Source organism: Hemitrygon akajei, chromosome 3 (assembly GCF_048418815.1).
Source record: "Hemitrygon akajei chromosome 3, sHemAka1.3, whole genome shotgun sequence".
In the NCBI taxonomy this organism is placed as follows: Eukaryota; Metazoa; Chordata; class Chondrichthyes; order Myliobatiformes; family Dasyatidae; genus Hemitrygon; species Hemitrygon akajei.
The window spans coordinates 189,859,442-189,872,110 of record NC_133126.1 but is presented as its reverse complement, the minus strand read 5'-3'; the positions used below and the strand labels follow the sequence as shown (position 1 = coordinate 189,872,110).

Sequence of the window (12,669 nt, the reverse complement as noted above, 5' to 3'; positions counted from 1 at the left end):
CGAACAAGCTCACCATGGGTTGCAGTGGTGCTCCAGGTATCATAGCATTGGCTAGTTGCATCTGCTGGGCCAGCATTGCCATGTTCTTCTGCTGGATCAGGTTATTCCGTCCATTGATCTCCAGTTGTGTTTTTAAGTGGGGTGGAGGGTGAAGGTACTTGCAGTTCTCTCTGGAGCAGCGACCCTGGAACGGAGAGAAGTGGAACATATTGTAACAGCTGTTTGAAATCCAAATACACAATGTAACTGTATAATAGGGCAGATTAGCATTTATTTTATCTTTAGATTGCTGGCTAGTATTTTGCAGAGTAAATAAACCTCAATTTACAACGCTGTCCCTTGTGCAATGCAGGGTTAAAACACACTGCCCTCTTCTCATTGCTACCATCAAGGAGGAGGTACATGGGCCTGTACATAAAGACTCAAAGTTTTAGGAACAGCTTCTTCTCCTCTGCCAACAAATTGTTGAATGGACAATGAGCCTGTGTGTACTACCTCAGAATATTTTTTTCTTTTTTTTGCTCTTTTATTTGCAATACATTAAATTTAATTCTCTATATATTTTTCTTATTTTGATTAGTAGATTTATTATTATTATGCATTGCAAAGTACTGCTGCCACAAAAAGATAGATTTCATGACATATGTCAGTGATATTAAACCTGACTCTGATTCCTATTCACTGACCTTGCTTGGGGGCATCTCAGTTCATAACTGAGTCTAATGTTTGAGGTGGACTTTGTGAGGATCTGGCATGAATTCTCCCAGTTCATCCCTTACTTTGGCCTGGAGATCACCTTACCCACAGCTCACCATGCCTCATTATGATTGGAGTCTCAGTGGACTGCTGGCTTTTGTCTTTAAATAATCACAATCAAAGACACCATCCATCCTGGACATTTTCTCTTCTCCCCACTCCCATTTGGCAGAAGATACAAAATGCTGAAAGCATGAACCACCAGGCTCGAGAACAGCTTATATGCCACCGCTATAAAACTAGTAACTAGTTTCCTGATATGATAAGCTTGACCCCTAAATCTTCCTCAATATAATCTTGTTGCATACCCGCACTGCACTTGCCCTGTAGCTGTTACACTTTATTTCTCCGCCTCAATCCTCTGAGTAAGTTCAAAATTCACAGGAAATTTGGTTATCAAAGTACATATATGTCACCATATGCTCCCCTAACCTAAGGTTCATTGTCTTGCTGTCATTCACTATAGAACAAAGAAATCCAATAAAATCAACGGAAAGCTACACACAACATCTGATAAGCATCCTTTGTGCAAAAGGAGACAAGCTGAGCAAATACAAGTAATTAATTAATTTTAAAAAATGAGAACATGAGCTGTAGTGGCATTGAAAGTGAGTCCACAGGTTGTGGAATCAGATCAGTGTTGAGGTGAGTGAAGTTATCCACGATGGTTCAGGAGCCTGAAGGTTGAAGGCTGTTAACTGTTCCTGAACCTGACGGTGTGGGACCTGAGGCTCCTGTATCTCCTGCTCGATGTCAGTAGGGAGAATAGAGAATGGCCTGGATGGTGGGGTGGTGGGGACCTTAATGATGGATGCTGCTTTCTTGGGGCAGTATTCCTTGTACAGTAGATGCTCTATTACATCGTGCTCATAGCATATTTGTGATAGCCGATATACTAATTCCAGCATTTATTGCACATCCTTATTGTCAAGAGTCCTCAGTGGTAAGTCTGGAGTTACACACAGGCCAGACCAGGTAAGGATGGCAGATCTCATTGAGTTGTACAGCATGGAAACAGGCCCTCCGGCCCAACTCATCCATGCTGACTAAGTGAGCCGGTCCCATTTGCCTGTGTTTGACGTACATCCCTAAACGTGCTTATCATATTCATAGCGTTCTATTACATCCTTAAGACAAATAGGACTGTTGCCATTCATGTGGCCTCCTGAGGTGGTACACTGCTACAATAGCTGAGGAGCATCCTCACCCAGCCTGGCCACCCCCCCCATCCAGTAGCGGTAAAACCCTACACCCCAAGCCCTTGCAGTGGCTGCATCCCTCAGAGCACGCTTCTGCAGCCCAGAACTTGCTGGCAGACCAACGAGCGTTGGGCAGACCTAAGGGCGTCTTTCACTGGGTCGATGATCTCCCAGCAGCACCCAATGTCCGTCAGCTGGTGTGGCCCCGGCCGGCCCGTGGATCGGTGAGTCCTCTGCCACACAGCTGCTCGGGATGAACTGCGACACAGACCCTCGCATCTTTCTCCACCACCTCTTCGCAAACCCAAGGCTGCAAAGAGCTGAGCAGCCATCCTGTCCCCACTGCGGTCATCCCACAGGCAGTGCTGCGGTGGGAGTGATGGCCCAGGAAGACTTTAAGTGGGGCGGGCCCTCTCACTGCTCAAATAGACAACATTTTGGAGCCAATTGGTGAGGTCTGGCGATGAGGCATCCTTCCAGGTGGTCTGGACAATCTGCATGGGGAACCACCCACCGTGTCCATCAAATCCTTCTCCTGCAGCGTCTGCAGGACATTCTGTGCTGAACACTGCCTGATGGACTTGAGGTCAAAGGTGTTGGTGCGGAAGAACTTTTGCATGAAGGACAGGTGGCGTGGCAACGTGCAGCTGATCATGATTTAGAATTCCGGAGGAGGCATTTCCACCAGAGTACGGATGACCTGAGACACGTTGAAACTGGATTGAATCACCTGGCTCCCCCCTGACTCTGCACTGTTCTCCGCTGATGGATCAGCAGCGTCACTCGGAATCAATGTGAACCATTGTTAGCCGCAAGTGATTGTAAACGCCATCAGTTGATGGAAACATTCTTAAAAACAATTCTCCTTCCAATTTAAAGTTTATCAAAGGAAATCTTAACTAATTCGCCAGCCAAGGAAGGGGCAGGAATTACAGGGCGTACAATACAATGCTGGCTTTATATATAAAGTTCATATCTGCTCCTTAAACATGAATGAGATAAGGAGAGCAGGAGATAACCTGCGTGGGTGTGTCTGGTCATTTGAACAAGAGTCACAGATTCCTGGAGCACGGCTACACAAAAACAGGCCCTTTGGCCCATCTAGTCCATGATGCCAGCCTGGTCTTCTGCCTAGTTCCACCTGAACCATAGCCCTCCATACCCCTCCGAGCCATATACCTATCCAAATTTCTCTTGAGTGTTACAATTAACCCAACATCCACCACCTCTGCGGCAGCTCGCTCTACAATCGTACCGTCCTTTGAAGAGGCTTACATTCCCCTTAAATCTTTCAGCTTTCACTCTAAACCTATGGCCTGAGGGGAAAAGCCTGCATTTACTGTATTTACCGTATCTATACCCCTCATCATTTTGTATACCACTATAATATCTCCCCTCATTCTCCTACATTCCAGAGAATAAAGTCTTTACCTACTCAACCTTTCTCTTAAACTCAGGTTCTCAAGTCCCAGCAACATCCTTGTAAATTCTTCTACACTTCCAATGGATGCATTAGGAAGTTTCTAAGTTCTCAGTTTTTGACTGTATTCTCATTATTATTATGTGATTATTTTAATTCCAGCATTTATTGCACATCCTTATTGTGAACACAGTTAAGAGTCTTCAGTGGTAAATCTGGAGTTACACATAGGTCAGACCAGGGAATGATGCCAGGTTTCATTGAGTTGTACAGCATGATAACAGGCCCTTCAGCCCAATGCATCCATGCTGACATATTGTGTTTGGCATACATCTGTATCCTTTCAGGGTGCCACAGTAGCACAGCAGTTGCAGTAATGCTATGAGAGTGCCCGTGACCCGGGTTCAATTCTGCCACCCTCTGTTAGGAGTTTGTATGTTCTACCCTTGACTGTGTGAGCTAATTGGGTTAGTGGGCTAATTGGTCACATGGGTGTAATTGGAGGCACAGGCCTGTTATCATGCTGTATCTCTAAAAAAATATATAAATGTCTTCTAAATGTTCTCATTGTACCTGTCTTAACCACTTCCTCTGGCAGCTCATTCCATCTACCCATCACCTTTTGTGTGAAAAAATTGCCCCTCAAGTCCCCTGTAAATCTTTCCCCTCTCACCTTCAGACCATGCCTTCCAGTGTTGGACTCCCCTAACCTGGGGGAAAAAAGGGTGTGATCATCTACCTTATCGATGTTCCTCAGAACATTATAGACTCCTATAAGTTCACCCCCTCAGTCTCTTTTGCTCCAAGTCAGAGACTGTCCTGTCTCAATCCCTTCAGTCCCTGAAACATTCCCATAGCTCTTCAGTACATTTAGTAATTTAATCGCATTCTTCTTTGAAAGGTGTTAATAAGCTACAATTGTTTTGCTTCACAATAACTGAGACCAATTTCAAGTTCATTTTGTCAATGTATTAATTTCCCTTACTACCCACGTGGCAGGGTTGAGGTGCATCTCAACCAATGGAGGTGGAAGGGGCTCCTTCCCTCCGCTAGCCTGCAGGACACCCTTGGGCAAGTGTAGCACCTGCTTGGGCCCCCGATCAGGGTCATGTGAAACCATGGGTGCAGATGGTGCATGGGCATATGAGTAGCTGGTACGTATCACAGGTCCTGGTTGTGGGACCACAGGTGCTAGGCTCTGAAGAGTATTGATAATGGCTGCAGTCACCCATCGTGTAAAGACACTGCACAAAAGAAGGCATTGGCAAACCACTTCTGCAGACCAAGACCAATCATGACCACCTATGTCATATGACACAGCACATAATGATGATGACGATTAAATTCCCAAGTGGGAACCCATGCAGTCACAGGGAGAATGTGCAAACTCCTCACAACCAGCATCTGAGGTGAGGAATGAACTGGCACTGTGCTACTGTGTCACTCTTTTGCCCTTCTCTGCTCTAAGGAGAACAAATCGACTTTCAAGTCAGATGGAGTTTATTCCATTTACCATATATACAGATAAGCTGAGGTACAGGCACAATGAAAGACTTGCTTTGCAGCAACATCACAGGCACATCGGTTCAGACAATACACACAATATAAATTATGCACAAATTAATTCATCAATTATACAACAGTGAAGACAGACTGCACAAAACCAAAACATGAATGCTACAAAAATACACAATCAAAATCAGATTTATATCATTATCATTGTTATGTTTATCTACTTGAAACTCAATAAAAAAGATTGATAAAGAAAGGAAATCAGATTTATTATCAGTGTTACATTACTCTGGTTGGGCGGTCTTTCATTGATTCTGTACAGTTATTATTCTATAGATTTACTAAGGATGCCTGCAAGAAAATGAATCTCAGGGCTGTACTGTATATGGTGACATATATATGCTTTCAATTAACTTAGAACTTTGTTTTGCGGCAGAGACATGTCCATGGCAATGCAAGAAGTGGTCCTCAGTGTTCGGTTGCTGAGGCAGGGTTAGGGTTATGCAGGCTGGGTCAAGAACCTACTGGTTGTTTGGAGGAATGTAGCAGTTCTCGAACACAGTGGTCACCTGAATGAAGCAAAAGAGGTGGGTGTGTAAATTTGTGTATTCCTATACTGTAACAATGCCGTTATATATCCAGATAGGATACCTTCCAGAAAGCATCCTCTCTAGATGCACAATGGCTTGGTATCACCTGCTCTATTGTTTTTGTCTTTTTTTGTATTTGCACGGTTTGTCTTCTTTTGCACACTGGTGGTTTGTCAGTCTGTGTGTGTGGTTTCTTTTTACTGATTCTATTGTATTTCTTTGTTCTACTGCAAATGCCTGCAAGAAAATGAATTTCAGGGTAATATATAGTGATATATACTGTACATCCTTTACATGATAAACTTACTTTGAGCTTTGCTGAGAACACGTTTGCAAGAATCTGCAGAGAGTTGTGAACATAGGAACCTGCCTCCCCTCTGTGGACTCTGTCTACACTATTCGAGGCCTCAGTAAAACAGCCAGCACGAACAAAGACCCCACCCACCTTGCACTTTCTCTCTTCTCCCCTCTTTCACTGGCCAGAAGATACAAAAGTCTGAAATATGTATTACCAGGCTGAAGAATAGTTTGTATCCTACTCTGATAAGACTGTTCAATAGTTCCCTAGTACAATGAGATTGACTCTTGACCTCACAAGCTGCTCATTATGAACCTGCTCTTTATTGTGTGCCTGCACTGCACTTTCTCTGTAGCTGTTACACTTTTTTCTACATCGCTATTGCTTTAACTTGTTCTACCTCAATGGTCTGTGTAATGATCTGATCTGTATGAACACTAGGCAAGACAAGCTTCTCAATGGATCTCCGTCATAAACCAATTCTCATTCTAATGTGTGGTGCGCTTTCAAATGGAGATCCAACGGCTGGAAGCAAACTGAATTTTACATTTTGAATTAAACTTAGAAAAAATTCTACACCAATTACATGAATCCCTAGAAATCAATGTAATGAGTGCATGTGTGTTTCCTTGAAGATTAATATATGTTCAGTGGTCACTTTATCAGGTGCCTCTAGTACCTAAAAAAGTGGCCATTGAATTTATTTTCATGGTCTTCTGCTGTTGTAGCCTATCTACTTCAAAGTTTGACATGTTGTGCGTTCAGAGAAGCTCTTTTGCACTGTTATAATGTGAGGTTATTTGAGTTACTGTCGCCTTCCTGTCAGCTTGAACCAGTCTGGCCATTCTCGTCTGACCTCTCTCATTGACAAGACATTTTTGCCACAAAACTGTCGCTCACTGGACGTTTTTAGTATTTGGCACCATTCTGTGTAAACTGCTTAGTGGGTTACATCTCAAATAATGATGACACTTATGTGTGTGAAAATCCCAGGAGATCAGCAGTTTCTGAGCTATTCAAAACCATCCCATCTGGCACCAACAATCATTCCATGGTCAAAGCTACTTAGATCACATTTCTTCCCCATTCTCATGTTTGTTCTGAACAACAACTGAACCTCTTGACTGTGTCTGCATGCTTTTATGCATTGAGTTGCTGCCAGATGATAGGCTAATTAGATATTTGCATTAATGAGCAGGTGTACATGTGTACCTAACAAGGTGGCCACTGAGTATATCTACATTAATGGTAAAACATAGAAAGACTAGTGTCCAGGATACTATTGGCAGTATGCGAAAGCTGAAGCAAAAGACATTTGTGTGATTGGCAGATTGTCAATTTGATTAGCTTTGGTAAAATTAGTGCTTGAGGTAACGGGGTTGGAATGTGAAAGTGAGAGGGGCAAGGCATAGACTCCACATGATGTTTTCCCTCCGTCTATCATATCAACAACTTCATGGCCAGAAGCCCGGAATGTGCTCAGTGACCATACTGACTGAAGCTAACAATCCCCTCTGCACCACAGTCTCGCTACAGGTCCCAATTAAAAGGCATTAAATGCACCTTGCAGAAATACCTCAAACCTGTGCCTGCTTTGAGCGGGCAGAATAAAAATGGGATGGTCTGGAACCCCTGTAACAAGCTCAGTGTGCTGACCCTGACACAATCTCCGTTATTATTAATTGTGCAGTCATTAATAGCTGTCATTCTGAGTGGCAGGAAATTACTCAAAGCCACTTGCTCCCTGAACAGTATTTTTACCTACATATCGATACCATCACTGAGACGTCACCTAAATCTGTTCCCATCTTAGCTCACCATATTCATTCCTTATCCCTATAGATATCTATATCTTATTCATACAGCACTACAGCACAGAAATAGGCTCTCTGTGCCAAACTATTCATCTGCTTAGTCCCATTGACCTGCACTTTGACAATAGCCTTCCACACCTCTCCCATCCATGTACCTACCCAAGTTTCTCTTATATGTTGAAAACCAAAACCGCATCCACCCCTTCTGCTGGCAGTTCATTCCACACTATCACCACCCTCTGAGTGAAGAAGATCTCCCTCATGTTCCCCTTAAACATTTCACCCTTCGTCCTTAATCCATGACCTCTGGTTCTAGTCTCAACCAACCTCAGTGGAAAAAGCCTGCTTGCATCTACCCTATCTCTACAGCTGATACAGATATCCATTTCTATACCTTAGTTTATCCATACCATACCTTATTCTATCCATACTTTACCTTATACCATACCCCACCTTATCCACACCATAACTATACCTTACCACAAACCTACAATTACTGTAATTATGCAATTGCAGTCCACAATTAGTAAGGATGGGCAGTGACACCTCCAGTACGATTAATCTAAACATGGGTGTCCCACACGGTTGCGTCGTCAGTCCCCCTACTCTATTCCCTGTAATCTCATGACTGCGTGACTGTGTGCTCTAACTTCATCTGGAACCATAGCTGATACCACAGTAGTGAGACGCATCTCAAATAACGATGAATCAGAGTACATGAAGGAGATCGAAAGCTTAGTGACATGGTGTCATGACAACTTTCTTCAATATCAACAAAACAAAGGAGATGGTCATTGACTTCACGAAAGGGTCAGTACATATGCTCCTGTCTACATCAACAGTGTTGAGGTTGAGAAGTTTGAGAGCTTCAGGTTCCTGGGAGTGAACAAAGCCTGTCCTGGTCCAACCACACTGATGTCACGGCGAGGAAAGCTCACCAACGCCTCTAGTTCCTCGAGAGGTTGAAGGAGTTTGGCTTGTTCCGTCGATCCTTATGATGATATTTTATCAATGAACCACAGAAAGCATTCTGTCTGGATACATAACGGCTTGGTGTGCCAACCACCTGCATTTGACTGCAAGAAATGCAGAGAGTTGAGGACACAACTCAGTACATCACAGAAACCAGCCTCCCCTCTATGGACTCTGTCTATACTTCTCATTGCCTCAGTAAAGCAGCCAGCGTAATCAAAGACCCCACCTACCTGGACTTCCCCTCTTCCCCCACCCCCCCCCCCCGGCCCACCCCATTGGGCAGCAGATACAAAAGCCTGAAAGCATTTACCACCAGGCTCAAGGACAGCTTCAATCCCACTGTTATCAGAATCTTGAATGGACCTCTTGTATGATAACATGCACTCTTGGCCTCACAATCTACCTTGTTATGATCTTGCACTTTGTTTATCTGCGCTGCTCTTTTCTCGGTAGCATTTGCATTTATTCTGCATAGTTTTGTTTTAGCGTATTCTAGCTCTGTGCACTGTTTAGTGATTTGATCTGTATGAACAGCAAACAAGACAAGCTTTTTATTGTATCTTGGTACATGTGACAATAGTAAACCAACACCAATACCTGATTCTTATCATATCCAAATCCTTAACTTATTCTTATCAACATCCATATCCTCATCAATATCCATATCCAGATCCATATCCAGATCCTCATCAATATCCATATCCAGATCCATATCCATATCTTCATCAATATCCATATCCAGATCCATATCCATATCCAGATCAATATCCATATCCTTATCAATATCCAGATCCAGATCCATATCCTTATCAATATCCATATCCATATCCAGATCCTTATCAATATCCATATCCGGATCCATATCCATATCTCTGAAGTCTCAAGAATGAACACAGCAATGTCAACCTCCTTTTTTTGACTTTAGAACAGAGATGATGAGCAATTTCTTTGCCCAGACGGTGGTGAATCTATGGAATTCCTTGCCACAGGTGGCTGTAAAGGCCAAATCATTGAGTGTATTTAAAGCGGTGGCTGGTAGGTTTGTGATTAGTCAGGATGTCAACTGTTTCAGAGAGAAGGCAAGAGAATGGGGTTGAGAGGGATAATAAATCAGCCATGTTGGAATGGCGAAGTAGATCCAATGGGCTGAATGGACTAACTTTGCTCCGATATGTTATAGTCTTCAGGTCTTAAACTTACATTCATCCAATTTAATACATTTGATTTGATTTTGTGTTCATGTTCCTGTCAGGACCTTGGCAATGGTTTGGTGACATGGTAATGCTTTGTACATGTCATGTTGCATGACAGTACAGCATAGAAGGAGGCCATTCGGTCCACTGTCTTTACCCTCCCTTTCAAAAGTTAATCCGATCCAATGTAAGCTCCTTCCACTTTTTTCTGCAACCTTGCTTTCTTGAGACTTAATGCAATTCCCTTCTCAAAGTTACCGTTGCTAGGCTTGGTACAGTGCTTTACGGTGGCAGCGATCACTGATCCAGGTTCAATTCCTGCCACTGCCTATAAAGAGATTGTACATTCTTCTCATGACTACGTGGGTTTCCTCCGGGTGCTGGGGTTTCCTCTCACAGTCTAAAAGCAGTGTCAGTGTGTTGTGGGCATGTTATATTGGCACTAGAAGTCTGGTAACACTTATGGGCTGCCCCATCACAATCTTCACTGATTTGATTAGATTTGCCCCCATGGCCATCTTTATTAATTTGATTTGATTTGTCCCCAGCACAACCTTCACTGATTTGAGTAGATCAGTCCCCAACACCATCTTTACTGATTTGTCCCCAGCACAATCTTCACTGATTTGATTTGATTTGCCCCTCACAATCTTCACTGATCTGAGTAGACTTCCTCCCATACCTTATGCCCATGCCAACTCTTGTGTTTTATGTCCTTTACATTACTATCCGGCTTTGGAATCTATAACTCTTTGTTTATTCACTATATACAGAATCCCACGCGGGAGTGGGACATTTCTTTACGGCAGTCAATACTCTAGGGATGGTGTCGGGTGGGAGAACATATTGCAATACACTACTGGGAACCAAGGAATCTTGGAACCCCACCTGACCCTGGCAGCGTTCCTTGCCTTCTCCATGAGGTCCACGAGTCAGTCCTTATCAGATGATCTGAGATGGAGAGGGTCAGTAACTTTAAATTCATCGGTGTAATTATTTTGGAGGGCTAGGCCTGGGCACAGCATGTAGGTGCAGTAACGAAGAAAGCACAGCAGCACCACTACATACTTTGAGTCCATGGAATCCATAGATGTGTAGTGGAGACTATATTGTATTTGTTATGGAAACACTTGAAAGGAAAATCATACAAAAGTAGTGGATTTGGCCCTGTACATCACAGGTAAAGCCCTCCCAACCACTGAGTACACCTACATGAAACACTGTCACTGGAAAGCAGCATCAATCATCGGGGACTCCCACTACCCAAGACATGTTCTCTTCTTGCTGCTTTCATCAGGAAGAAAGTACAAGGGCTCAGAACTCACGTGACCAGGTTCAGAAACCGTTATTACCCCTCAACCACCAGGCTCTTGAACCAAAGGGGTTAACTTTGCTCAACTTCACTTGACCCAGCATTGAAATGTTCTCACAACTTATGGACTTACTTTCAAAGACTCTTCATCTCATGTTCCACAGATTTATTGGTTATTCATTTATTATTATTATTAGTTTTATTTACACTGTTTGTTGTCTTTTGCACACTGGTTGAACACCCTAATTAGGTGGTCTTTCATTGATTTTGTTATGGTTATTATTCTAAGAATTTATGGAGTCTGCCTACAAGACAATAAACTTCAGGGTTGTGCATGGTGACATATATGTAATTTGATAATAAGGTTACTTTGAACTTTGATGGCAGCGTCTCCATTGAAGTGAATGCATCAGTCCGTCCGCACAGTGCCAGGGTGTCGTCCCATCTCATGACCTCTGGCACTTGCGCTTGGGTCCACAGTCTCCTGACTCAGAAATGAGAGACCAACCCAGCCACACTGACACTGAACACCAACAACGACCAACTGGAGTATGTAACAGGAGCTTGCCGTCTTCTTTATGCCTGAAAAGGTCAGACCAGCACCAACCGCTGCTCACTTCCAACTTAAAGCCCATGGATCATTAACACTGTTAATGCCAGAAACATTCATATCCATTCTGGGGTCATCATAAACACACAGGTAGATGAAGTCCAAATCAGGATCAGGTTTATTATCACTGACATATGAACATCCAGTGGCATCTTTATTAGCTAACTCCTGTAACTAATAAAGTGGGCACTGTGTGTATGTTTGTAGACTTCTGCTTACGTAGATCATTCATTTCAAAGTTTAATGTGTTGCGTGTTCAGAGATGCTCCTTTGCACACAACTATTGTATTGAATGGTTATACTGGTTTGCGCCCAAAGCCTGTGCATAATAAAGACAACCCCTTTGGAGACCTGCCAGTGAAATAACACGACCGAAATGATTAGTATTTGTATAAACTTTTGTAGATGCATCTAAGCTAAGATCACACCTCCTTAGTTGTGTTGCTGAAGAAAATAAATAAAAATAGGTGGTTATTGAGCTGAAGTTTGATGCTACCAGACTTTAGTACGGTACGTGAGGTTAAGATATTAAAGAAAAGGGCACTGTAATTGTTACCTGTTTAGATACTGACTGGAATGTATAATGGTAGTACTCTGTGAAGAGAAAAGCTTGTGTAGTATGTTAGAGTCCAGAAAAAAATCCTGTATCAACTTGTTTTTAACCGCTGGTAAAAAACTTTTAAGAGGGGAGGTGTTATGACCTCAGCCCCCTCCTTTGTGAGAATCGCAAGAGAGAGAGAGAGAGCCTTACGGTTTGGAATGTGGGCTGGTTGCTCAACAAGACAAAAGCCTTGGACATAGCCATTGTCTTGGGAGACACCTTTGTGGAATAAGGAACTGGCCTACGTGCAGACCCTCAGGGCAAGGTGAGATAGGTGATGGGGGAAAGATTGCCTCGCCCCCCCCCCACCCTGATGGACATCAACAACCCTGCCAGTCCAGATAAAAGGTGGGCTGCCGAGGCGGGGCCTCAGACGCACCAAGGAGACA

At 43.3% G+C, this 12,669-nt stretch overlaps 1 protein-coding gene across 6 annotated transcripts in view; it reads right to left on the bottom strand.

Annotated features, from left to right (window-relative positions):
- The window catches only part of LOC140725757 (muscleblind-like protein 1), a 757,760-nt gene that overhangs the window by 86,618 nt on the left and 658,473 nt on the right, over positions 1–12,669 (bottom strand). For all 6 annotated transcript variants that reach the window (XM_073041625.1, XM_073041626.1, XM_073041629.1 and 3 more), the window contains one exon: positions 14–184. In XM_073041625.1, coding sequence (XP_072897726.1) covers positions 14–184 — 171 coding nt within the window. The remainder of the gene's footprint in view (positions 1–13; positions 185–12,669) is intronic.